The sequence below is a fragment of the Siphateles boraxobius genome, unplaced genomic scaffold (assembly GCF_051911475.1).
Source record: "Siphateles boraxobius isolate OS27281-9 unplaced genomic scaffold, OSU_SipBor_1 13, whole genome shotgun sequence".
Taxonomy (NCBI): domain Eukaryota; kingdom Metazoa; phylum Chordata; class Actinopteri; order Cypriniformes; family Leuciscidae; genus Siphateles; species Siphateles boraxobius.
In genome coordinates, this window is record NW_027508733.1 from 9,796,701 (window position 1) to 9,822,815 (window position 26,115).

The 26,115-nt window shown below is 40.8% G+C and overlaps 3 protein-coding genes across 3 annotated transcripts in view; 1 reads left to right on the forward strand and 2 right to left on the reverse strand.

Annotated features, from left to right (window-relative positions):
- Positions 1 to 8,478, reverse strand: part of LOC143735253 (uncharacterized) — a 21,198-nt gene extending 12,720 nt beyond the window's left edge. Inside the window, exon 1 of the mRNA XM_077225366.1 lies at positions 8,157 to 8,478. Coding sequence (XP_077081481.1) covers positions 8,157 to 8,202 — 46 coding nt within the window. The 5' untranslated portion in view covers positions 8,203 to 8,478. The remainder of the gene's footprint in view (positions 1 to 8,156) is intronic.
- LOC143735330 (uncharacterized) overlaps positions 1 to 24,269 on the reverse strand; it is a 59,255-nt gene extending 34,986 nt beyond the window's left edge. The window contains exon 1 of the mRNA XM_077225492.1: positions 24,133 to 24,269. The gene's annotated coding sequence lies outside the window, so the exon portion shown is untranslated. The remainder of the gene's footprint in view (positions 1 to 24,132) is intronic.
- On the forward strand, positions 355 to 25,535 carry LOC143735222 (uncharacterized). The gene is made up of 7 exons (XM_077225319.1): positions 355 to 746; positions 1,327 to 1,639; positions 20,571 to 20,885; positions 21,074 to 21,373; positions 21,492 to 21,605; positions 22,166 to 22,233; positions 22,691 to 25,535. The coding sequence occupies exons 2-7, from the start codon at positions 1,384 to 1,386 to the stop codon at positions 22,742 to 22,744; spliced, it is 1,107 nt and encodes a 368-aa protein (XP_077081434.1). The 5' UTR covers positions 355 to 746; positions 1,327 to 1,383; the 3' UTR covers positions 22,745 to 25,535.
- The last annotated feature ends 580 nt before the right edge of the window (positions 25,536 to 26,115 follow it).

A 26,115-nucleotide genomic window follows, 5' to 3' on the forward strand; every position in this document is an offset into this window, starting at 1 on the left:
GTGACACAACTGATTTAGGAGAAGAAATGACAGCCAGGAATAGTTGTGCAAGAGTTTGAACCAAGCATTTGTGCACGTTTATGTTTGTTATTATTAATTCGGTCATTGTCGTTATAAGCATGCTTTTTTTTCCAACCTATTTATTAGTACTTAGGATTTTAATGCAACGTTTCATTAAAAGACAACACGGAAGACCAACATGGTCTCTCTCTGTCAAACTGGTTACAGCTATCAGACAGGAAAATGTTGGTGTATATTATTTAACTTTTTGATTCAGATTAGACCTTTTTTTAATGCATACAGTGTTTTACTGGCCTGTAAAGCTGTTTTGACCTTCATAAAAAGTCAGGAAGAAACTCTTCACCTTCAACACAAGATGTTTATTCAGGTCAAACCACATCTGAAGAAAACCGCAGACAGAAGTTGCAGTTGCAGAAGATGAGCTGCAAGAGCAACGATGTGAGATGGAAGATAGTATTAACTTTTTGTTGAGTGTTTACCATACTTTTGAAAAAAGTTCTGTGTTAAATAATGGAATGAGATTTTTTTTAGACTATAAGTCTTAATAACAGCCAGACAAGAATTTATATTTAACCATAAATCATTTGTAAAGAGTCTATGTGGGTAAAACTCTGTTCTGGGAGGATTCACACGCCAGCTCAAGTGCTTTCGGCTGATCGTTTCATCTTTTCAGGAAATGTTTCATGTGCTTTCTTTGTCATGTTTGTGCTGGTGGCGTCTGACTGGTAAGTCGTAAATACATATTTTTGGCTTTATTTCAGTTACATTCTCCACATATGTGACCCTGGACCACAAAACCAGTGGTACATGATCTGGAAACTGAATGAATAAGCTTTCCATTGATGTATGGTTCGTTAGGATACAACAATATTTGGCCGAGATACAACTATTTGAAGATCTGGAATCTGAGGGTGCTAAAAAACAAAACATTGAGAAAATCGCCTTTAAAGTTGTCCATTTATGTTCGCGATCGTGCTGCATTCACTCACAAAAATAAATGTTTTATATATTTAGGGTAGTAAATTTACAAAATATCTTCATGGAACATGATTTTTATTTAATATCCTAACGTTTTTTGGCATAAAAGTAAAATCAAACATTTTGACCCATATAATCTATTGTTTACTATTGCCACAAATATACCCGTGCGACATGTGACTGGTTATGTGATCCAGGGTCACATATGTTAACTATCAAGGTGATTACAACTTTTCATGATGTAATCATCTATGTAGCTTCATACATTGTGCTCTGGATCGAAGATGAAACTCTCAGAAGCCTTAATGAAATCTGTTTGTTCATCAGGTGTGTTTGCTGATTCAGTGTCAGTGATGGAGGGGGAATCTGTTATACATTGATGATATGGAAATACGTGAAGGCAATGACATACTGTGGAAATATGGAGCTGAAAAGTCTCAAATAGCTAAAATAAAGAAAAAGAAGCAAAACTTCTCCACATTTGATGTTCCTGATGGGAGATTCAGAGACAGACTGAAGCTGGACGATCAAACTGGATCTCTGACCATCACAAACACCACAACTGAACATACTGGAGATTATAAACTAGAGATAAGAGGAGCGAACCTGACATCGATAATATTCAGTGTTTCTGTCTATGGTAAGTAAATAATTATTTGTCCTGTCCTTCAAATATTCTTGAATATTCAGTACAACTTAAGCTTGATCAGCAGAATTTGTGGCATAATAATGATAGTTATTAATGGTGAAGGACTTAATTTATAATTTATGCAGAGCAGACTATTTGACACTTTATTCAGTTTCTGTATATTTCTATCAGTGTGTGTGATCTCAGCATCAGTCTCTCTACCTCTGGAGGTGGAATATCAGCAGGGCTTGCAAAATCGCTAGCCCGATGTCCCGGGCTATTGTGTTTTACAGTTGGGCTACCAAAATGCATAACCGGCCTGCCCGACGGGCTATCTGAAATAGTGTAATCAAATTGCTCCCTTTAATCACATTATTGACTAGTTATTTTAAGGAAAAATATGACCGTGCAAGTTTTTGATCATGCTGATTTATCCGCAGCGCAATTTCTCGTGAATCTCCGTGCCTGTTTTAAGAGAAACACGTGATCTGTGGCGTAAGTTTGTTTTAAAAAGTGGGTGGGACAGATGTGTGTGTGTGTGAGGGGTGGGGGGGGGGGGGGGGGGGGGCTAATACAACGCAAAATCAGATATATGTAACAATTCAAATAACAATTTGAGAAAAAAAAATAACATTACAATGTCTAGAAATCGTTTCAATAGTAACGTTACATTGGGTTTAATTAGTCTTTTAATGAGATCCAGTACTATTGTTAGGGGTCTTGTGGTTAAAACATGTGCCAAGCGTGTCAGACGTTCAAGGTTTTAATCCGCACACATAAAAACTTTTTTTTTTCTCATCAGAACCGAATATGTTCATCAGTGGTTACAATATATCAAGAAGGGACACTTTGTGTGCAATTTTTTTTGTGATTTCACCGGAATGAATAGTCTCCTGCAACGTCCGAGGGAAGACTGCGCGAGTCACAAGAGAACACTATAATCATCACACTGGTCGCAGCGGCAACGAGCGCTCAGCTTGGGTTCAAAAACAACACATTTAAGCGCTAATGAACTAAATGAATGCTCTGCTAGTTAACTGGAGATGTTTTATTTATTTGTATTAGGTACATCCGTGCCTCGAAATGTTTCACAAAGTGGTGGGGGACAATATCGACCCTGCGAAAAAGTGGTGGGGACATGTCCCACCCATAAATTACGCCTATACACAAAAAAAATTAAAGCTCCACTTTCACATAAATGCTTTACTTTGCGTGTCAGAATGTTTGAATCCATGTGCTAACACACTATCGCTGTAAAGTAGAGATGCTCCGATCAGTATTTTTGGGGCCCGATCACCGATCGGTAACCGATCAAAAATCACCAAAATCATGATCTGCCAATTGCCGATCACTGCCGATCACAGAATGGCAGGGGAATGGGAATCTTTTATCTAGCAGAGTTTGCACCATTTGTAGAAATGAAACTAACTATGAATTAACTGTATTGAAAAAAAAATGGTAGAAATAGGCTACAGTCAAGATCTTGAAGAACCACCAAGTGTTTATTTAATTGTATTTAGAAAATGAAATAACTTAAGGCTACTGTAGGCCATCTTTCTCAAATAAGGCAGAGTAACATAAAATTTCTCTGGGGATGGGATCAAGTAGAATGAATTCCATAATTCTGAACGTGATGTCTATCCACCTCTTACTATCCCTGCTGTATGGTTCATGTCGTTTAAAGGTATTTCTCACAGTCGGCAAAGTTGAGGGATGCGGTTGGCTGGTTTAGTTTCTTACACTCGGCATATTCAGATGTTGTAAGGCGTGTTCGAAGATGCCTAATAATGTTATTGGTGTTAAAATGCCGTTGGTGGCTTCCACCTCAAGGGATTTCAGCATGACATACATTGCAAATGGCTAATTTTACGTCTTTGTCGGACACTTTGAAAAACCTCCAGACGGGAGAAGGAGAACTCATGTTGCCACTGGCAAACTCCGCTCTGCTCACGTGATCGGCTTTTTTACGATCTGCGCTTTTGGGGTTCGCCCATCAAGCTATTTTAGCCAATATCGGCCGATCATGATCGGCGGCCGATCATGATCGGCGGCCGATCAATCAGAGCATCGCTACTGTAAAGTTGCTTTGAATCAAACAAATCTGTATGGTAAAAAGCAATACATAAATAAAGGTGACTTGACCATCATATATTCTGCTATAAACAGCATAAAATAATTAGAGCACCATTTACTTGCCTCAAAAAAGTCTGGTATTGTTATTATTATTATTTATTGCTACACTTCAATATGTGAATTATTCCATCAGAAAAATTAACACTTTTAGCGTTGTCAGACTTTAAAACAACGGAGCTGCGCACTTATTGATATTTGTGTTATAAGGGTGCTCAATGTCTGAGTTCACATAGAACTACTGGTTTTCTGTCAATACGTTAATATAGGAGCCTATTATGATAATGCTGTAAATACAAATGTGCAAAGGAAGAAGCTTTAAGTAAATATTTTTAACGTGCATGAATAAATCCAAACACCCCGTGACAGATTTAAGTTTCACTTTCGATACGTGACCGATAGAGGAGCGTTTTGGCGGCAGGGATTTAAATCTTTAAAAATGTCTGGGATAAGAAAATCTAAAGTGTGGATGCACACCATCAGAAAAGATATTTTCCCAGACGGGATTTAGCATCAGGAAAACCATGATCGCACTTCTGCAGGCCAACGTTAACAAGTTGGTCTTCCTCTGGACATTCTAAAACGCTTAACGTGAAAAAAGCTTTTAAAACGCTAGGGCACTTTTACGTGGCTTAATTAATGTATAGTAGGCTACCTCATTAAGAAACCATACAAGGTACAGATAAGCAGATGAACCCAGAATATGAACCCAACGTGTTCCTCCTATAGAAAGTCACGTAAAGCGTTTTCTTTATAATAACGGTTTTCAATGCGAGGAAAATTAGCATTTAATTAAACGCGTTGCGTTCATATTTTGGGCTCATCTGCTTATCTGTAGACTATAGTATGCTTTATTAATAAGGTGTGTATAGAATTTGATCTTTTAATATAACTGTCTTAGGACATTAAGCCGTTAAACGTTTTTCATGTTAAGCGTTTTAGAATGTATTTTATCCGCGCACAATTTGAAAAGACTCAAACGGACACAGAGACACAGCAGAGTGAAAGACTAGATTTTTTTCTCTCTCGATCAGGTAGGGTACAAGTGATTTCAAAAAATTTCAGCCGGTTCTAATTTGATTTTTGGATGCTGTGAACATGTTTAGATAAACTGTCGCTCGTTCAGCCTTTATTGTTGTTTCTGCAGTTAAAAATACAAAGTTGACCATTCTGGCTATACTTTCGATATTTTAATAATATCTTTATTTTTTATTTATTTATTGATCAATCAATCGGGGTATTATAAATTAACTATTTGTGGCTTGTGTTTTGAATATGTTCCCCTGCACTTTAGGCAGTTTGCACACATTTGTTCTGCATCTTGTGACTTGATTCAGACTTATTTCGTTTTTTTTTTTTTTTTTAGAAAGGTATATTCTGTTCTAATTTAATTCTGTAAATTAATTGTTGATTATTTTTCGGTGGATAGATGTTGCGCGCTGTAGGTACTTAGAGCCTGCTCGCACAGGCAATTTAGCGGATTTAATTTGATTTGCATGTGAAATGCAAATCCTGTCTGCAGTGTGGCGTTTCTGCAGTTATTTATGTTATTTCTTTGTTGTATTGATCCGAAATGTTTTTCTACATTTTTCTCTATATCTTTGTGTGATGTTCTGTACATTGCGACTTTAAAATGTTAAAGCCCCGCCCCCTCCCCAACCCCACAAACACGATTCGACTATTAGTCGACTATAGGGAAGACTTGACGATTCTGATTCGACTATGAAAATCCTTAGTCGGGCACACCCCTAGAGTCTTCCATTTACTTGGATTGAATTAATTGAACTGAAAACTGAAAACATCAATTACACAATATATGTCTCTGACTGGACAGAGAGTACAGCTTGCAAATGCTGGACAAAATTAATTAAATATGTGTTGAGAAAATTAGTTCTATTTATTGAAACACAACAGTGCAAACTGTAGCTTAGTTACAAGCCTTTGAAAAGTAAATAAAGTGCAGTATTGCAATTAACAATGGAGAGTTAAAAAGTGCAGCAAGTGGCCTGTTCTGAACAGTTTCTTTGCATTGCATTTTCTTTGACAGCTTTTTTAGCTTGACACTGAACATGTGACATATGCTTCAGTTGTGCGCGAGGTCCAGCCGTCGCATTTCAGGGAAACTCTCTCCGCGCTGGCCAGGGAGGCTTTGACGTGTGCTCGTGTCTGAGTGTACAGCCTGGGAATGCAAACCTTGATGAGGTGTTCGCGGGTTGGAATAGGATAGCGGGGCTCCATCGCGGTCACCATGCGCCTAAAACCGGCGTTTTCGACCACCGAATACGATTTTTTTTTTTTTTTTACTAAGCCTATTTAAAAACGTATTTGATTGCAGAGCGCCGTAGAGCATTCGCTCAGCACTATCTCTCTCTCTCTCTCTCTCTCTCTCTCTCTCTCTCTCTCTCTCTCTCTCTCTCTCTCTCTCTCTCTCTCTCTCTCTCTCTCACACACACACACACTCGCGCACTTTCTCACTCACGGAACACCGCTGCATAAATCTGTCCAACACAGCGCTGTCAATTTCGGAGACCCAGCTTTTAAAAAAGCTACTAGCCACTATGCAAGGAGCCTAGCCAACCATAGACATCATATAGAGCTAGATGCCCTATTGGCCGCTCTGGCGCATGAAATGCGGCCGCCATCTTAAACCGGTCATACTCCTATTTGCGTTGCATAGCAGCAGTAGATGCCAGAGCACTGTGCAGTATATTCCTGCTCAAATCAGCGGAGTGGCGGACCATCACTCGGGGATAGGGGAGAGCGGGGCACAACCTAACACATTTTGGTTTTGGCTCAATTATTAAAAAAATAATGAAGTTCGATTCATCTTTCTTTTTACACAAGCAACATGCACATCTCTGCTACAAATGAACACTTAAAGTTTTTTTCTAGGACCTACCATTTTCGTAAAGTTGCACTGAAAGTGACAGAAGTCTAAATGTTACAACTTACCCCATATGCGGGGTTAATTGTAACAGACAGAGGGTTTAGTTGTAACACTTGTGTGAAACACACATCATTCAGTACTATTGTATCTGTATAGTTTGATATTGTTTGTGCATGTGTATAGATAGATATCCATACATCCATCCCTAATCCAATCATCATTCTGTTATGGATCAATATCATGGATAGAGATATAGGAAAGGGCTGCAGTTTTGCAATAAATAAATAAATAAATAAAATCATCAAATATTGTAATTGTAATTGAATTACATCTGTGTGAGGCAGCTGCATGTAAAATTATTATTATTTATAATAATAACAGTAAAAATAATAAAAACGAGCTTAAAATTAAAATTTTAATGGTTTATTGCATTAAAAACAGGCTAAACAAGTGATCAATGCATAGTAGACAAAAAAAAAATTTCCAACATTGTTTGTGAAAGTCCAACAAAGTTAAATATATAAATAAATACTCAAACCTGAAACGTTGTGTGGCTCCCGTTTACATTTGATTATCATTGTACGCTTGGCGGCTTAGTTGTAACACTGTGCTATAACTAACTCCACTGTGTAAAACATATTTTAAGCCTAGCTAACAGTTGCTAGGAGTTGCTGACATGTTTCAAAACGGTGCTACGTTTTAGCCAACAAGACAGTGATTTATGTCAGATAAAGTTAGATTTGGTGACGTACACACCACACTCAGAAACCGAAAAAAACCTATGATGAAAAAAATTACTTGCATGGTGTCAAAACACTCTTTGTCCAGTATCTTCACAAAATCTTATTAAAACTTTCCACAAATTCGCGGGAGAGCGTCTTCTGGTAGCAGGAAAAAAAGAGCGGAAACACACCCCGCTTGATCCTGACTAATTATGTAAAAGGTCCGCGTTACATTTAACCCCGCGTTAGGTTGTGCCCCGCGCTCCCCTACTTTTCACAAGTAAGATTTAACATTTAACATTACCGTATTGGTTGTATTTTGTGAACAAAACATTCAATGTGTCCTGTATCGTAGCTACGTGTATGACCTTTGCAGTAAAAAAACCCGCGTGACAATCAGTTCGGTATTCAGTGAGATATGATTAATTAAATGCGCTGGCAGCTCATTGCGCCTGCCAAACAGATTACACTGAGCGGAGCGGGTGACCGGTTTAAGATGGCGGCCCCACGGCTCGTCCGCACCAATAGGCAGTAGCGGTCGATAGGGCGTCTATCTATATGATGTCTATGTAGCCAACAAGGAGAGCGAGCGGCTGGCTGACCAAATCACTCTTCATGCAACGCGAACGGGGGTTAACACGGGGGATTTGAATGGGACTTATGTATCGATACTCGCGGCCTAAAAATCGATACTTTCTTGGGAAAAAATATCGATTTATATCGCAGAATCGATAAAATCGCTCAGCCCTAGGTACCACAGCACTGATGATATATGTGTGTATTCACTGACCTGATCTCTGTCTTCTGTTGTAGATCAGACTGATGCATTCACTCATGTGTCTCTTTTACTCATTCTCATCCTCGAGTCTCAGTTTCTCTGATAGTGTTGATCTCCGCAGCTGCTGCTGGTGGTTTTCTGTTGATTGTAACCGCTGTCAGGATCTTCTGCACCTGCAGGAAATGTAGAAAAGCAGGTTGAGGACATTACAAAAATTATGCAAGCATCAACATTTATATTTATTTTAAACCAAACCCCTTATGAACCAAACCCACTCTGATTAAGACAGGACTCATTGACTGTAGCTCAGGTTTCTCTGCTAATGTGCTTCACCTGCTCATGCGTCGTATCATTCTCATTAATCCTCTCATGCTGATCTGCACTCATTAAACATTTAAACTCATTGCACATTAAAGAGACCAATAGCAGCAGGCAGGAATGAGTTATGATGCCGTTTAGTTTTACATTTTGGTGGCATCACTCTGCCACTGAACGTGTTCTGCCGAAACACCAATAGAGCATGCAGTGGGTGTCTATCATTGTTCATGATAATGTTTCATTTTCTCAACATCCTCACCTCCGCCACATGCTCAACCCAGTCCTGTGAGATGACATTGATAGAGCTTGCATTTTTAATCAGTTTATTTAGTCGGTTCCTGTCAGATGTGCGTGCGCCCTCCGCCCAGCACACCACACCACACCAAAGAAGAAAGCACTAGCCACAACAGTCTTATAGGACGTGCACAGCAGATGTTGAAAGATCGCAGTTTTCTTAAAAAATACTGCCTGCTTTGACCTTTTTTATATACTGCCTCCATGTGGCTGGACCTGTCCAGTTTGTTATTCAGCTGCACTTCTAGGTACTTGCAGTTGCAGACAAGATCCACATCTGTTCCCTGAATGGAGACTGGATCTGGTTTAGGCCTCATCCTTCTAAAGTCAATCACCATTTCTTTAGATGTTAAGCATCAGGTGGTTATTGTTACACCAGCCCACAAAGTGATTGTCCTTCTGTATTCCCCTTCACAATCTTCTCTGATGCAGCCCATGACAGCGGAGTCATCCGAGCATTTCTGAAGAAAGCAGGTGTCAGAGTTACATTGGAAGTTGGATGTGTAAACACTAAACAGAAAAGGTGAGAGAACGGTTCCCTGTGGGACACCTGTGCTACACAGATCAGTCTCCAAAACACATTTTTGGAACCATACATACTGTGGTCTGGCAGTAAAATAGTCAGTCACCCAGAAAACAAACTCTGGCTCCTCCTGTATCCTCATCTTCTCACCCAATAGTTCTGACTGAATGCTATTGAATGCATTTGAGAAATCAAGAAACATAATTTTTAGTTGCACCAGTGTTATCAAGATGTTAATAGACTCTCTTGAGCATGTAGGGCGTCCTCTACACTGATGTTGGGCTGGTATGAGAACTGTAGAGGGTCAATGAATATGCACACTTTGGGCCTGATGTTAGATATTATCAGATTCTCAAGTGTCTTCATTATGTGAGAGGTGAGGGCGATGGGTCTGTAGTCTTTGAACTCTGTTGGATCTTATCTTATCTATCTTAGCAAAACCAGCTTTATACTGACCCTCTATTAAAAAGCAGTCTGGTGAGAAATGATTTGTGCAAACAATTTACGTTGATCATGGGGATGTTCCCATCGTAAACAAAACTCAGACACTGCATCTTCAGCGGTTCAAATTTAGGAACATCAAAATGATTTCTGTGTTTGTTATTGCTGTACGAAAGTCTGTCCTAGAAACCAAAGTTGTTTGCCACACGGACGGATTATAGTGGTACACACAGGAAGACTGTCTTGGGGAATGTTCACCTCTTCACGCTCATTTATGTTTGTTTAATGCGTTTATGCCTTGATGTAAGTACATTTGCATATGTATGTTTATTGTATGTATGTGTTTGATGTCCCGCGATCGTTCTACGGTTGTTATCGGCGCGTTTGGAGCGCCGTAGCGGCCGTAATTTGCCGCGAGATAAATCCGCTAATCAGTATTAGCATCGGCAGTATTCTCAACTGTGTAACCAATGTGTTTTATATTAGTAACATACCATGGTAGAGTGTATTATGTTTATCGTATTTGTTTATTACCATGCCAGTGTGTAAATGATTCTCAGAATACAATTTTAATTATATTTCTTTATTGTTCCTTTAGACCATTAATACAGACATCATTGGCAAAGAATAACTTGTTCAGATGACCATCCAAAGACTGTTCAATAAATACATCTTTGCGAAGAATCTATTCTCCGACCCCTGATTCTCTGACCGGAATCCCGTCCATATTTGGCCGCCTCAATCAGCGTATTATAAAGTTGTAGCACACTTTGCTACAAAAGTGGTCCTTCGAGCCGGATTGAGTGCAAACCGAACCAATATGGACAAAGCAGAAAGTGACCTATCTGAGGCAACGTCCAGACCTCGACGCAAGATTAATCTGCCTACACATCTGGATGATTATGATGTTGGATACCACCCTGCTGGGGACCTTCCTCCAAAGGCTTCCTCTCACTGTCCTAGTCAGCCCCGAAGCAGCTCGAGGAAAACGTCTCGCAGTGGTGTCAGCGCTCAATCCAAGACCAGTAGGCGTTCCATTACGTCCGCTGGCGTTTACGTCCCACCAGAGCTCTCTAGCGTCCAAACGGCTATGTTGGAGGAAAAGATCAAACAGAGACAGTATGACAGTCTAAAGCAGCAAGTAGTAGAGGACTCGCTGATTGATCTGGAATACCAAAGACTGCAGGTACAAGCAAAAGAAGCCCAGCGCATGCAAGAGGAAGCGCTAGCCGCAAAGGAGGCTCTGTTGAAACAACTAGAACGACAGCGCAAGCTTCAAGAAGCAGAGACTGAACTCGAAGTAGCTAAGCTTGTATCCTCTATGCTCTCTGTAGACTCTAGATCGACCACTCCAGTCCCTACAGACTCTGGTTCTCCAAATGTTCAACAGCTTGCATCAGAGCGCAGCCAGGCTTGTTCACCACAGCTTATGTCTTTCGAACCTCAGCAGCTCCCCTTCCAGTCACCCGCTGTGACGTCGACGCTGCTGCCCTGTCTTACAGCACTGCCTGATCCTGAGGTCTCTGCAGCGAAACCTAGACCGCCACATTGGGCCTCACCTGCTCCGCACTCATCGGATGCACCCATGCCCGCTGCACGTGACCCAGGGTCACAAGCATTCTCATTGCCAGTCCCTGATATTACACCATTGGCTTCTACTGCCGTGCCAGTACACTGTGTGTCATTACCGTCGAATGTGGCCCCTCAATCTTCAGGAGTGTTCACCATCCCAAAGTCCACTGCGTACCCCATGAGTAGCGGCATGCAGCGTGTGACACAGCAGCCTGATACTGCCACATTACCTACCCATCGCTACAGGCTACAACAGACAGCGACAGCGCCGGTGACAACACTTCCAGGTCCATCGCAGCTCCCGGTCTTCAGCCACCAAGCATCGGCGACGGCACCACAGACTCCTGGTTATGTCAAAGCATCTGTGCCTCTCCCCCCTACTGCCTACTCACCTCAACCGAGTCCAGAGCTTCTGATCGCATCAGCCTATGGCATTCCACGACCCACGTTACCCGTTTTCGAGAGTGGTGCTGAGAGTGACTTTGCTTTGTTTAAGTTAGCATTGGACAATTTGTTGAGTAATCACCATCATATCAGTGAACAGTATAAATACCATGTTCTCTTAAGTCATTTGGAACTTCCTAGTGCACATCAGCTAGCTAAATCCTTCATGTATCATCCACAGCCTTACACTGCTGCTCTGCAGGCACTTCAAGACAAGTATGGACAACCAAGACAGCTTGTTCAGTCTGAGTTGGGTGCCATCATGAGCACCCCACCTCTTAAGTTGGGTGATGCTAATGCATTCGACTCATTTGCATTGTCAGTACAGTCTTTAGTGGGTATGCTGAGAACTCTTGAAGGCCCAAATGGTTACGAGCTTTTGTGTGGCTCGCATGTAGACCGGCTCTTGAGTAAACTGCCACCAGCCTATCGTGACAGTTTTGTTGAATACTGCCTAAGTCGAGGTATTCTCCAGACCGGCACAGACAAGACCTACACATTACCTGATTTCGCTGACTGGCTCCAGATTAAGTCCCAAGCGAAACGCATCTCTAGCAGAGCAGTGGCAATGTTCCAGAGTGAAACTCCGAAGCCTCTCGGTAGAGTTCGAGGAGTACTTTATCCAAGAGGGCAGCCAAGGCCAGTTCTCCTGACACGTGAGAGTGTAGCTAAAACTCCTGAGCCAACAGCCCTTAAGTCCAGCTCCAAGCCTAAGCCATACTGTCCTCATTGTGACAACAGGGATCACTACCTCAACGCTTGTGAGGCATTCAAGAAGTTGACGACCTCCCAGATTGTATCTTGGATTAGAGATGGTAAACGATGTTGGAGATGTGGACGGTCCCATGCTGTAGAGTCTTGCAACCTCAAACGTCCATGTAGAACCTGTAAAGAGCTACATCTCACAGTTCTTCACGATTCCATCAAAGACAATACCAGTGCTGTCCTCACCGTCAGCCTCCCATCAACCCGGGTTTACTTGGACAGACCGAACCGTACACCCAGAGTCATGCTGAAGGTCGTCAAGGTCCTCCTTCACAATGAACACCACACAATGGAGGCACATGCAGTTCTTGACGATGGGTCAGAAAGAACACTCGTGCTTTCCCCGGTCGTGCAGCAGCTCAAGCTTACCTGTACCCCAGAGGTACTTCATCTACAGACTGTTCAGCAATCTCCCACAGAACTCGCAGGTTCGTCCGTTTCCTTCGAAGTCTCAGCAGTCACCAAACCCATGCAGAGGTTCACTATCTCCAATGCCTTCACTGCGACTGGTTTGAGTCTTGCGGAACATAACTATCCAGTGGCTGCACTCCAACGAGCTTATCGTCATCTGAGAGATCTTCCTCTTTCCCCTGTTGACAGAGTCAAACCACTACTCCTCATTGGTTCTGACATGCCGCACCTCTTAATGCCGATACAGCCTGCATGCAGAGGACCAGACGGAGGTCCAATAGCCATCAGAACACAGCTGGGATGGTCTCTTCAGGGTCCCATGAGCCCCAAGCAGCCCTCACGGTGTTATCAGCAGTGCCTTCATATCACCACCACTCCTCTTCAGGATGATCTGATTCGGCACGTCGAACGTCTCTGGCAAGTCGACACCTTCCCATACAATGAGAAGATGGTCACCCGGTCCAAGCAGGACAAAGACGCTCTCGCTATGCTCCAGAATGCCACAACCAGTGTGAACGTAGATGGCGTTCAACGTTATGCCACACCATTGCTCCGACGCATGCCCATGACCACATTCCATACAGACAAGAGTGCTGTTCTTCCTAGTCTTCGAAGTACCGAGCGCAGACTGGCAAGAGATCCTGAATTAGCAAAAGCCTACTGCACTGAAATCCGCAAGTTGGAATCTGCTGGATATGTAGCCAAGATAACTGCCGAAGAAGCACACAATACCTCGGAGTCCTGGTTCATTCCACACCATATCGTACAACACAATGGAAAGAACAGGATCGTCTTTAACTGTTCATTCCAACATCAGGGCCAGTCCTTGAACAGTCAGCTGCTTCCTGGTCCGATGCTGGGATCCTCTTTGTTAGGTGTGCTTCTGAGGTTCCGACAACACACAGTAGCCGTGAGTGGGGACATAAAAGCTATGTTCCATCAGGTACGCTTGTTGCCCAAGGACAAGCCAGTGTTGCGGTTTCTTTGGAGGGACATGTGCAGAGACCAGGAGCCTGAGATATATGAATGGCAGGTGCTTCCGTTTGGAACTACATGCAGCCCTTGTTGCGCCATTTACGCCCTCCAGCGCAGTGCCCAAGACCAGCAGAACGACCAGGTCAGTCTGGTTAACATAGTTGAGAATTCCTTCTATGTTGATAACTGCTTGCACAGCACTTCGAACTCTGGTGAAGCTAAGGAGGTAGTTGATGGACTTCGTCAATTACTGTCTGAGGGAGGCTTTGACCTCAGACAGTGGGCCTGCAATGTACCCTCTGTAATCGGACATCTTCCTGCAGAAGCCCGGTCTGCTAACAGTGAACTGTGGTTGACAAAAGCCAGTACAGACCTACAAGAACCCACTCTGGGCCTACGGTGGGACTGTCTCAGTGACACCCTAGGCTATAAGTTGCGATCAACCGAGCATCTAGAGCCTACCATGAGAAACGTGTACAAGACCTTGGCCAGTCAGTATGACCCGCTGGGGTATATCATCCCGTTTACTACTCGGGCCAAGGTTCTCATCCAAGACCTCTGGAAGCAGAATTTGGGCTGGGATGATCCAATAACACCTTTACCGCTAAGAGAGAAGTGGCTAACTTGGATGCGAGAGATTCCTAATCTCCTTCAGCTGCAATTTCCCCGACCTTATGCCCCAGCCTGTGCTGATTACCCTAGTGCCTTCCGGGAACTCCACATATTCTGCGACGCATCAGAAAGAGCATACGGCTCAGTGGCCTATTTGCGTACTACTGATGATCAAGGCCACATCCATGTCGCCTTTGTTCTGGCCAGATCCAGAGTGGCTCCCAGAAAATGCCTCTCCATGCCTCGTCTGGAACTGAGTGCAGCCTTGACTGGCGCCCAGTTAGCGACAGTGATCCAGACGGAGTTGTCTCATCATTTCCAGACAGTCACCCTCTGGTCTGACTCGACGACTGTGCTGAACTGGCTCACCTCTGAGTCCTGTCGCTACAAGGTATTTGTAGGGACACGCATAGCAGAAATTCAGACCCTCACAGACACGGCTGAATGGCGGTACGTTGATTCAGCTCACAACCCCGCTGACTACATCACAAGAGGCCTGACACTGACCCAGATAGCAGGACCTCACCCGTGGAGTTCAGGACCCGACTTCCTCCTTCAACCTTCTGACCAGTGGCCATCTATACCCGTCACTAAGGTAGAATCGGAGATCAGTGAGTTGAGAAAAACTGCATTCATCGGCACTGTCAAAGTTACCAATCAGTTACTTGTAGACCCCGATCAATTTCGCACATGGCTAGAGCTTGTTGAGGCCACTGTCAGGTCCCTACACGGGGCGGCCGCTGCAGTAAGTGACGCTTCACCGCAAGCTGATGACTATGTTGAAGCAGAGAAACTTATCCTGGCCCAAGCTCAACAGGACTCATTCCCACTAGAAGTTCAAGCTTTGAAGACTGGACAGCCGATTCCAGCTACCAGCCGTTTGGCATCCCTTGCACCAGAGTACGATAAAGACACAGGTCTTATCCGAGTAGGGGGACGGTTACGTAGAGCTATTGACCTTGACCTTGATGCTATTCACCCTATACTGTTAGACCCTGGTCATTCTACAACGAAGCTGTTAATTAAAGAAATGGACAGCCGGCTTCTGCATCCTGGTTCTGAAAGGGTGCTAGCGGAATTGCGTCGCCAATATTGGATACTTCGGGGTCGGGAAGCCGTCCGTAAGCATCAACGCAAATGCCCAGATTGTCAGTTCTGGCGAGCCAAGCCTGAAGTCCCCCAAATGGCCGATCTTCCATCCTGCAGGCTGCAACTTCACCAACCGCCGTTCTATTGTACTGGGGTGGATTGTTTTGGCCCCCTTTCAGTCAAGATTGGTCGTCGCCATGAAAAAAGATGGGGTATCCTTTATAAGTGCATGACAACCCGTTGTGTGCACCTAGATCTGTTGGAGCACCTTGACACTGATGCATTCCTGCTCTCTTTGCGTCGCTTTGTAGCAAGACGAGGTAAGCCCATGGAATTGCTCTGTGACAACGGCACCAACTTTGTAGGAGGAGACCGCGAACTGCGTGACACTTTTGATGTCATGGCACCCAAGCTTCAGGAGCTGCTTGCTCCACAGAAGATCAGATTCCGCCACATTCCACCTAATGCTCCACATTTCGGAGGAACCTGGGAGCGTGAAGTCAAATCTGTAAAGACTGCACTACGGGTTATTCTGCGAGAGCAAACGGTGCCAGAGCCAGTGCTGCGGACGTTGTTAGCGGAGGTTGAGGGTATTCTAAATGCCAAGCCTCTCGGCTATGTATCCTCCGATGTAGCAGACGTTGACCCAGTGACGCCAAACCTGCTCCTTATGGGCCGTCGTGATGCCTCCCTACCTCAAGTCTTTTTCGACTCTACCAACCTGCTCGGAAGACGCAGATGGAGACATAGCCAGGTGTTGGCGGATCATTTCTGGACTGCCTTTATCCGAGATTACCTCCCCAGTTTACAGGATCGGCAGAAGTGGAGAAAGGATGGAAAGGAGCTAACTGTGGGTCAAGTGGTTCTCATTGTTGATCCCCAACATCCTCGTGCCCTCTGGCCTGTGGGCACAGTGACTGAGACGTTAGCTGGACCTGACGGGAAAGTTCGCACTGCTCGTGTCGGAGTTAATGGAAAATCCTATACTCGCCCAGTTGTTAGGTTGATTCCACTTCCTCCCTTTGAGGAAGAGCCTTAGATTTTCAGACTTTCTTGGTGTTTACAATTATCCTGTCAGATAATTGGGGGCGGCTGTGTACGAAAGTCTGTCCTAGAAACCAAAGTTGTTTGCCACACGGACGGATTATAGTGGTACACACAGGAAGACTGTCTTGGGGAATGTTCACCTCTTCACGCTCATTTATGTTTGTTTAATGCGTTTATGCCTTGATGTAAGTACATTTGCATATGTATGTTTATTGTATGTATGTGTTTGATGTCCCGCGATCGTTCTACGGTTGTTATCGGCGCGTTTGGAGCGCCGTAGCGGCCGTAATTTGCCGCGAGATAAATCCGCTAATCAGTATTAGCATCGGCAGTATTCTCAACTGTGTAACCAATGTGTTTTATATTAGTAACATACCATGGTAGAGTGTATTATGTTTATCGTATTTGTTTATTACCATGCCAGTGTGTAAATGATTCTCAGAATACAATTTTAATTATATTTCTTTATTGTTCCTTTAGACCATTAATACAGACATCATTGGCAAAGAATAACTTGTTCAGATGACCATCCAAAGACTGTTCAATAAATACATCTTTGCGAAGAATCTATTCTCCGACCCCTGATTCTCTGACCGGAATCCCGTCCATATTTGGCCGCCTCAATCAGCGTATTATAAAGTTGTAGCAATCAGCGTATTATAAAGTTGTAGCACACTTTGCTACAATTGCACCCAAGAACAGAACAAAACAATCGCTTAGACGCCATTCTGCTCCAGTGAATCAACACCGACGGACTATGATGACAGCTCGCTCAGGGCGGGGCTGTTGAAACACTGCTGTCAATCAACAACCGTGGGAGGGGCGTCACGCGTCAGCTCTGCCTTGGTGGAAAAGGGGTAACGGTGAAACGGCTCGATTTGAGGCAGGGGAATACATATAAGGAGATTAAAACAAAAACACTGGATGGATTTTTATCATTATATGATGGTTTTGTACAGGCACTGCCAACACATATTGCAGTACAATCAACTTGTAAAAGTGCATGTACCATTATATGACCCCTGTAAAACTCGTCATTCTTCTCCAACGCAGTTTTCAAAGCACTATTGTATCACACACTGTACCGATGCTTGTATCGAAATGACAAAAGCATGATTGATGACGTTTGAAGCTTCAGAACAGCTGGTTTAAAAAAAATTGGCGCTTCCCACCACACCTGATGCATAAAAAGGAAATGATTATCGAGGACGGAGGCATTATTTATAAATGATTTAACCCCATACTCCCTTTATAGCTTAAATTGTAAAAAAACAAAAAAACATAACCACAATATTTTTTCAACTTCTCAGTCAATTACTAATTATGATCACATTCTTTTAAATGTTATATTGACCAGGCTACACATAACACGAGTTGTGGTCTCATTGGCACAAATTAATTTAGACCAGATTAGATAGAAATGTACTGATCCCAGATTGATTCCACTCCTGTGTCACAGACTTCTGAAGATTTGTTTGGTCACATGCTTTTTCTGCTCTGCTGTAATTTGTTAGACATGGTGGAGAAAACAAGTCTGACCACCAGATGTCGCTATCGCTCTTTAAAAACATTTTTTTTTTTAGATATTGACGTTTTAATCAGGATACTTGTCATATTTATTCTCTGCCAGGATCTTTTATTCTTGTCTATTCTTGTTCTGTGTGCCACATTTTTTTATTTAATCTCTTTGTTTGTTTGTTGTTGTTGTTTTTGCATGCACTCTCATAATCAGCTGAAATGTTGTTGCTTTGCTATAGTTTAATTTAGCGATTCACAAATAGAAGGCCTAGTCACAATATAGAACATTGACAAATTATATTTTATTTTTAGCATTGACCTGCATGGAAATTTACTAACTTTTATTAAATATTGATCCCACCCTTCACTTTTCTCTGTACTCTCGTGTAAAAAGAAAATTGGCAAATTCAGCACAAGCACATCATCGCTCTCTAGTGTCCAAAGCAGAAAATCACATCTCACTAAGAATATCTTATACTTTCACAAGATAGGGTGCGCTATAGTTACTGCTGTTCTCACAGTCACTGCTCTGATGTTTATAATAATATGAGCTGGGTAGAAACTGATTACATGTAATCTGGATTATGCAATCAGATTCCAAAAATGTATGTCAATGTATCATACAAAGCTGCCTGTTTCCAAGGCACTTCAGTGGGGCTTTAACAGAAATTCACCACTCCATGATGATGCTGGCAGTGTGGTATGGTGTATTATCCTGTTAGTAATGGCCATCAACCGGCAGAGAACACAGTTGCCATGAATCGGTGCACTTGGTCCGCAATGATGTTCAGATACCTGACATCTGTCAGAGATTGTGCTGTTGGGATAATGAGGATTAAAGTGTCCCAAGAAAACATTGCCCACAACTTTACACCTGAATCTGTCCAACAGTGCATCCAGGTGCCATTGCCTCTGTTATAATCGTTGTAATCGTCATATCCGCGCTCGGCCGTCAATGTGATGTACCAGGATTCTTCAGAGCAGGGCACTTTCTTCCAATCATCCACTGTCCAATCTCGATGATTTTAGGTCTATTTCATGTCTTATTGACGATGGTATGTAGTTCGTGAAAATTTGACCCTACAGTGTGACTAATAAATATGCTATTGTTTTTCTCCCTCAGTGTCAAACAGATTCAAATGTATTTTCCCCAGTAGATTAAAGTGCCAAAAAAGCTGTTTAAAGTAGAAGCACAGAAACTCTTCACCTACAAACTAAACACTCACACACTGAATGCCCAGTGTCACCGACACATGATTGTCCTCCCAACGGATCAAACCACATTTAGAAAACTAACGGCAGCAGGTTTCAGTTTGACTCTGAAGATAAACCCTAGTAAAGCCAGTACTGTGAGATCATATACAGTTTTAACTTGTACTCTGTTTTTTTTATTCACTAAATTTTAGAATAAATACATATACTTTTAAAATCACTAGAGTTATGCTCAATTTCACTATGAAATTCCACAATTCTCACAATATTCTTCTACTTTTATCCATTTGAAACAGTCAGGTAACTACGCTCTCAGAAGAAAAGCTGTCACTGAGGCGGTACTGCTTCTGATATGAACCTTTTGATAAAAATAACGAATATTTTTTATTCATCGAGAACAGTTAAAATCTTAAGGACCTGAAGAACTATAACCTTATATCATATGCAAATGCAATGTGTGAACTAGGAGGGCCAAACGCTGCATAGGAGGATTCACACAACACTAACAGTTCTGCTGTTAGATCACACACTGAACCACTGAAGAAAATGTTTCACGCGTTAGTTTTCTTCTTTTTTTACTGTTGGAGTCTGACTGGTAAGTTATAAAAGCATTTTTATGGCTTGTTTTTTTCCCCGTTTACGTTTCATCTGCTTTTATGTACCAAAAGAATTATGAATATTGTATGAAAATAATACAAGATCTATTAACTTTGAATGCGGGTCTCTTTTGGGATTAGGATTAGGTTTACAGTGACATTTTCAGGTCTGGAAATGGTCATAACTATAATGGAAATCTCTACAGTGAATGTAAATGTTCAGAAAGAGTGAACTTTCCATTGAGCTTTCAAATATCAGGTCATTTTTTGTTTGTTTTTTAAATATTTCTGCGGTTATTAATCTACAAATGTCATGGAAATTCACTAGTCAAAATGTGCAGCAAATTTACAGTGCAGACTATCCAGTGATCTAAATCTCTCATTTATTTATAATGCATATTAAAATAACCAGCACAATAAAAACTGTACTTATAATCTACAATAATTATCATGCATTTATTTTAATACATTTTGAAACTTTAAACACTGATTGTTCTCTTTAAAACAAATTAAAGTGGATATTCTCAACTTTACATGTAAACTTCAGCTGATTTCAGGCTTTGCAAACATCAGTGGCCGTAATCTGTGTAAAATCTGTTTGTTCTCTAGGTGTGTTTGGTGATTCAGTGTCAGTGATGGAGGGAGATTCTGTTACTCTAAACACTGATCTTACTGAAATACGTAAAGGCGATGACATACTGTGGAAATATGGAGCTGAAAACTCTACTATAGCTAAAATTAATCAAAAAAAGCGAACTTTCTCTATATATAATATTACTGAAAGATTCAGAGACAGACTGAAGCTGGACGATCAAACTGGATCTCTGATCATAGCAAACACCACAACTGAACATACTGGAGTTTATAAACTACTGATAACTGGAGCGAAACTGACATCAAAATCATTCAGTGTTTCTGTCTATGGTGAGTAGAGACGTCATTTGTCCAAAAATTCACATATTCTATTTACATAATTTTATAGATGACAGACACATTCAGTGACCATCAACACATTAAACACACACTGCACACAAAATATAATAAATGGATTCACTACTTTGAAAAATATGTGATTGTTGGGTTTATATTCCTCTTATTCACTCGTTTTCCAGCTCGTCTGCCTGTTCCTGTCATCATCAGTAGAAACTCTTCACAATGTTCTTCATCATCATCATCATCAAATTGTTCACTGGTGTGTTCATCAGTGTTGAATGTGAGTGATGTGACTCTCTCCTGGTACGCAGGAATCAGTGTATTGTCCAGCATCAGTGTGTGTGATCTCAGCATCAGTCTCTCTCTACCTCTGGAGGTGGAATATCAGGATAAAAACACCTACAGCTGTGTGCTGAACAATCCCATCAGCAACCAGACCACACATCTGGACATCAACACACTCTGTCACACATGTGCAGGTACCACAGCACTGATGATATATGTGTGTATTTACTGACCTGCTCTCTGTCTTCTGTTGTAGATCAGACTGATGCATTCACTCACATTAATGACTGTCTCTCTTTTCTTCTCCTTCAGTTCCTCCAGTCTCAGTGTCTCTGATAGTGTTGATCTCTGCTGGATCTCTGATTATTGTTGCTGTAATCGTGATCTTCTGGATCTGCAGAAAACACAGAAAAACTCATAAAGATGGCAAGTATTTTTAAACTTTTAAACGAGGAAAAAAAATAATTCTCGTAATTTTCATTGTCATAATAAATGTCTATTTCTAATTGCATAAAAATGACACTTTACGTCGCTCTTTACTCATCTCGCACAAAAAAAGTTTCTCAAACTGAATCAACACTGGAAATGCAAAAACAGAAAAGGTTTTGAAAACATTTTTATGAATCTAATTTAGGATGTGCCTGTTGCTCTAAAATCTATGTATAAATGATAACCTTTGCTGTGTTTGTTGAACCTAAATGCTGATTAAACACAAAGAATGTAAAATAATTTTGTTTGTTAAACATCCCATTTGGGTTTGATTTATGTGTCTCTCTAAATGTCATGATAAACACTCTTTTAGGAATTGTTGTGTGTGGGAAAAGTTATAGGCCTAATGGCAAATTAAATTTGTTAATGCCGTTTTTAAAAACTTCCAGTGTTTTACTTTGGTGTTAACTTTCCTAATATTAACACATCGGCTGTGAAGAAGCAGATCTAGTTAAGATTGAGTTTTGTTGTTTTAATGCATCTATAATTTCAAACAGTTGAGACTTGTGAAGTAGAGATCACTTATGCTGAGACGAAATTCAACAAAAGAAACACACAGAAATCGGTGAGACAATTTATTTTACTATCTGTTGAGTATTTGTATAATTTCAGATGTAGATCAGTGTGTGCTTTTGATTTCTATCAGATAAGATAAGTCATGCTCTGGTAAATCATAATTATGACAAAAAGATGAAATTATGACATACTAAATCGAAATTGTGAGATTAAATTCAGAACTATGACTTTAAATGTTTAAATTTTGACAGATTTTGACTTGCGTATTTCATATTTTGCCATTTCTAAACTAACAACTTTAACTTTTTGTCATAATTATGATTTAACTATAATTTATTTATTTATTTTCTTATGTGGCTTGAATGGCGTTTCAAAGTATAATGATCTCTCACATACAGTAAATCTCAAACACAACAGCACCATCGGATGTTTTTAAAAGTTACTTTAAAACACTAAATCACTTTACATTACATTATAATTATATCTTGTGTTATGCATATTTACAGAAAGTTGAAGAGGAGGTTCATGTGGAATATGCACCAATCACATTCAGAAGATGATCAAACTTTAATGTTGTTCTGAGTACAAGACCCAGATTGTGTGATCATTTCACTGTGAATCTCCTGCTTTAGGATTATGAGAAATCACCATGGTTCGTCCTAAAGGGTTTAAAGTATGATAATAGAAACCAGAATAATTTAATGTGGCCCATTGCCGCATTTTTATGTTTGCAAAACATAGATGCAAACAAGTGATCCAAAGGTGACGAAGTGAGCTCTGCTGTGGTCTCATATATTTATATAAATGTGGTTTGATCTGTTGAGTAGACAAACAACTTCTGCATGAGAATGTTTCTGCTGCTGGATGTTTGCATTTCATGTCAGTTTGTCAGCATTTGTCTGAGGTGACAATAAAGCCCCTGTGTGTCTGAGGTGTCATCAGTGTGTCGGTGCGAGTGTGTCTGAGGTGTCATCAGTGTGTCGGTGCGAGTGTGTCTGAGGTGTCATCAGTGTGTCGGTGCAAATGTGTCCGAGGTGTCAGTCTGTGTTCACAAGCAAGAGGTTGCAAGGATTTGTTTCATTTATGCACACATGAAAAAGTGACACATGAAAAGCACACAAGAAAGCCAATTTACTAAATACTAAACTCATTCGTGCTGATGTTTGACAAAAAAAAGGTCCTAAAATCGCACTGTGATTTTACTTTGAAGATTGTAAATATTATTTACTTTGTGTGCATGATGATCCTGCAGTTAAGCAGTCCTCCTCTCAAAAATAAAGGTACAACAGCTGTCAAAAGGTACACCTTATTTGTGCCTTATTTACCCTTAAGGTGCATATTAGTATCTAAATGGTCGAAAAGGTACAGCGTGAGTGACAGCTTATAGCTTTTTTTGTGCAGTTTCAAGAGTTTCAATTCTTTCCAAGCAAAACTATACTTCATACCTGTTTTTTCTTATAGAGGTTATATCCTGTTTTCTGCCCGTGTCTGGGTCATTTTAAGAAAAAATGCACTGTATGACTTGGATTTTTTGATTTGTGTTTTATGGTTGTTAATAAGTTTTCATCAGCTTTGAGGAGAAACTAAATGCTGCTAACAAACTTGATTTTTTTTAAATAGCACAACAGAGCTCCTGTCCACGGTGAAACAAAGCTTGTGAAATCAAGATTATAATCAGATATAAAAATCTCACCTTACGTTCCCTTGATAGTGATAAAGTCCAGGCACAATAATATGCGGACTGCTCCAGATATATCCACTCCTGCTCCAGTTCCAGCCCCGCAAAAGCCACCTGAGTGTCAGGGAACAAGACATGAGTGATGCGGTGAAGGAGTGTCAACAAATGATAATGATTTTAATTTTAGTAGAAGGATTTCAAGGAAGCATTAGCAAATATGTGGTAACATGCGGTGTTCTGGTAGATTTTAGTAGGCCTGCCTAATGATACCTCTCGGCAACACAGAATGAGCAATCATTCATGTCTGAAACACAGGGCTGAAAGTAACTTTTTTGGTAAAGTTTACACGCTGATAAGTTGACTTGAAAAACTCAAACGGAGTTTATGACGTCACGCGAACATATGCGGTCACACACAAAAAAAAAAGATTTACAGTCTATGACGGTCATAAACATTCTTTTAATTGAATGAAAAGCATCAAATGAGTCGAGGTTCATGATGTTTCCTTTAATGTAAATAACGTCCCGTTTCAAATGTATCTAATGCTTCTGTTGTAAATATGACTGTAAAATCCTACGAAAGCAGGCATACACACATCGGAAGTGAAACTGATACAATGTTTGACCACTAGAGGACAGTCATATGTCCACTTCTTCTTCAAGGGTTTATTGGTGGTTGTCCACTGATCTATATAGAATGACATTATATAGATCAGTGTGGTTGTCAAACAACGAGCTGGTGCATTTCCGCCATCAACTGGTGTGGAGTGTGGACCAGAATGTCTACTATATATAGGCCTACGTTGTTTAAAAAAATACTTAAATTAGTTTCTCTAAGGTATTGAAACAATAAATTATAAGACCTATCTAAAATCTTTTAATCACATGGTTTTTTCAGCTTTCCTTAAGCTTTTGATCAAATCTTTTTCATATTGCTGACAAAATATCATAACCTGTTAGCTGTTTCCTCCTATTTCTCAACAGAAATCATATTCATTTGTTATCTTTAGGTATTTTGAACAGTTTGATTTAGTTTATTGTGTCTAAACCTAAGCCTCAAAATTATTATCTCTTGCCGTCCTATTCCTTACTGTAAATATATATGTGTGTGTGTGTGTGTCTGTGTGTGTGTGTGTGTGTGTGTGGGTGTGTTGTACAGTTAATTTGGATTTTTAAGTCATTTAAACTTAAACTGCATTAATTTGACTTTAATTTGAGTTGAGTCTTGTATAACTTATTTAAAAAAAGTTGAAACTTATTTTGATGAGTTATGGTAATGTGTACCTTACTTATTATAGGGTTAATAGTGTTTACCACTTATAGAAAAAATTAAATAAAATGCATAGCTAAACCACGAAGCATGTAACCTACATAAAAGCATAAAAATATTTTCTCCATGTTCTTACTCTTAAATCATAATTTGTGATTTTCTTCAGTGCATCTGGGAGAAATAAATGCCATTTCTTGGTGTAAGACAGTAAGTGCCTGATATCACATTACCATTGTTTTACTGTGCTAAAAATCACAATAATAACTTACTGTTTATTATTGTGATTTTTTGTTCAAGAACAACACCCTACACAGTGTGCTCTTGTTATAATTTTCCTGATATTTCATAAATACATTTAAACTACAAACAGTGTGTATTCTGTATTAAAGCGCCATCTGGTGTTATTTCAAGTTATTGTTACTTGTTTCAGAAAGAAAATGATGTGTGTATGGGCTGATGCAAAGTTAAAGAGATAGTTCACCCAAAAATGAAAATTCTGTCAGTATTTACTCTCCCTCATGTTGTTCCAACCCCGTAAGACCTTCGTTCATCTTCAGAACACGAATTAAGATATTTTTGATGAAATCTGAGAGCTGGATCACTCTTCAGGGATTGAAACTTGCCAGCCCCGAAAAGTTATTAAAGACATCGTTAAAATAGTCCAAGTGACTACAGTGGCTCAATCTTAAGTTTATCAAACGACGAGAATACTTTTTGTGCGCAAAAACAAACAAAAATAACGACTTTATTTCAACTATTCATTTCCTTTCCTTGGGCCTCGAGTCAGTTCACTAGTGTAATAGTGTAAGCTTCTGTTTTTGTACATCACACGCATCACACACATGACCAGCGTCGGCCATTAGTGAGCCTATATGTGTGACGCAGCTCTACGCAATCACACTACGTTAACTGACTAGAGGCCCACAGAGAAGGAAATGAATAGTTGAAATAAAGTCGTTATTTTTGTTTGTTTTTGCGCGCAAA

Coding starts and splice junctions, on each gene's coding strand:
- LOC143735222 (XM_077225319.1), top strand. CDS start 1,384: ATGGAAATACGTGAAGGCAATGACATACTGTGGAAATATGGAGCTGAA. Junction 21,374..21,491: donor ACTCTGTCACACATGTGCAG/GTACCACAGCAC, acceptor CTTCTCCTTCAG/TTCCTCCAGTCTCAGTGTCT. Junction 21,606..22,165: donor CAGAAAAACTCATAAAGATG/GCAAGTATTTTT, acceptor AATTTCAAACAG/TTGAGACTTGTGAAGTAGAG.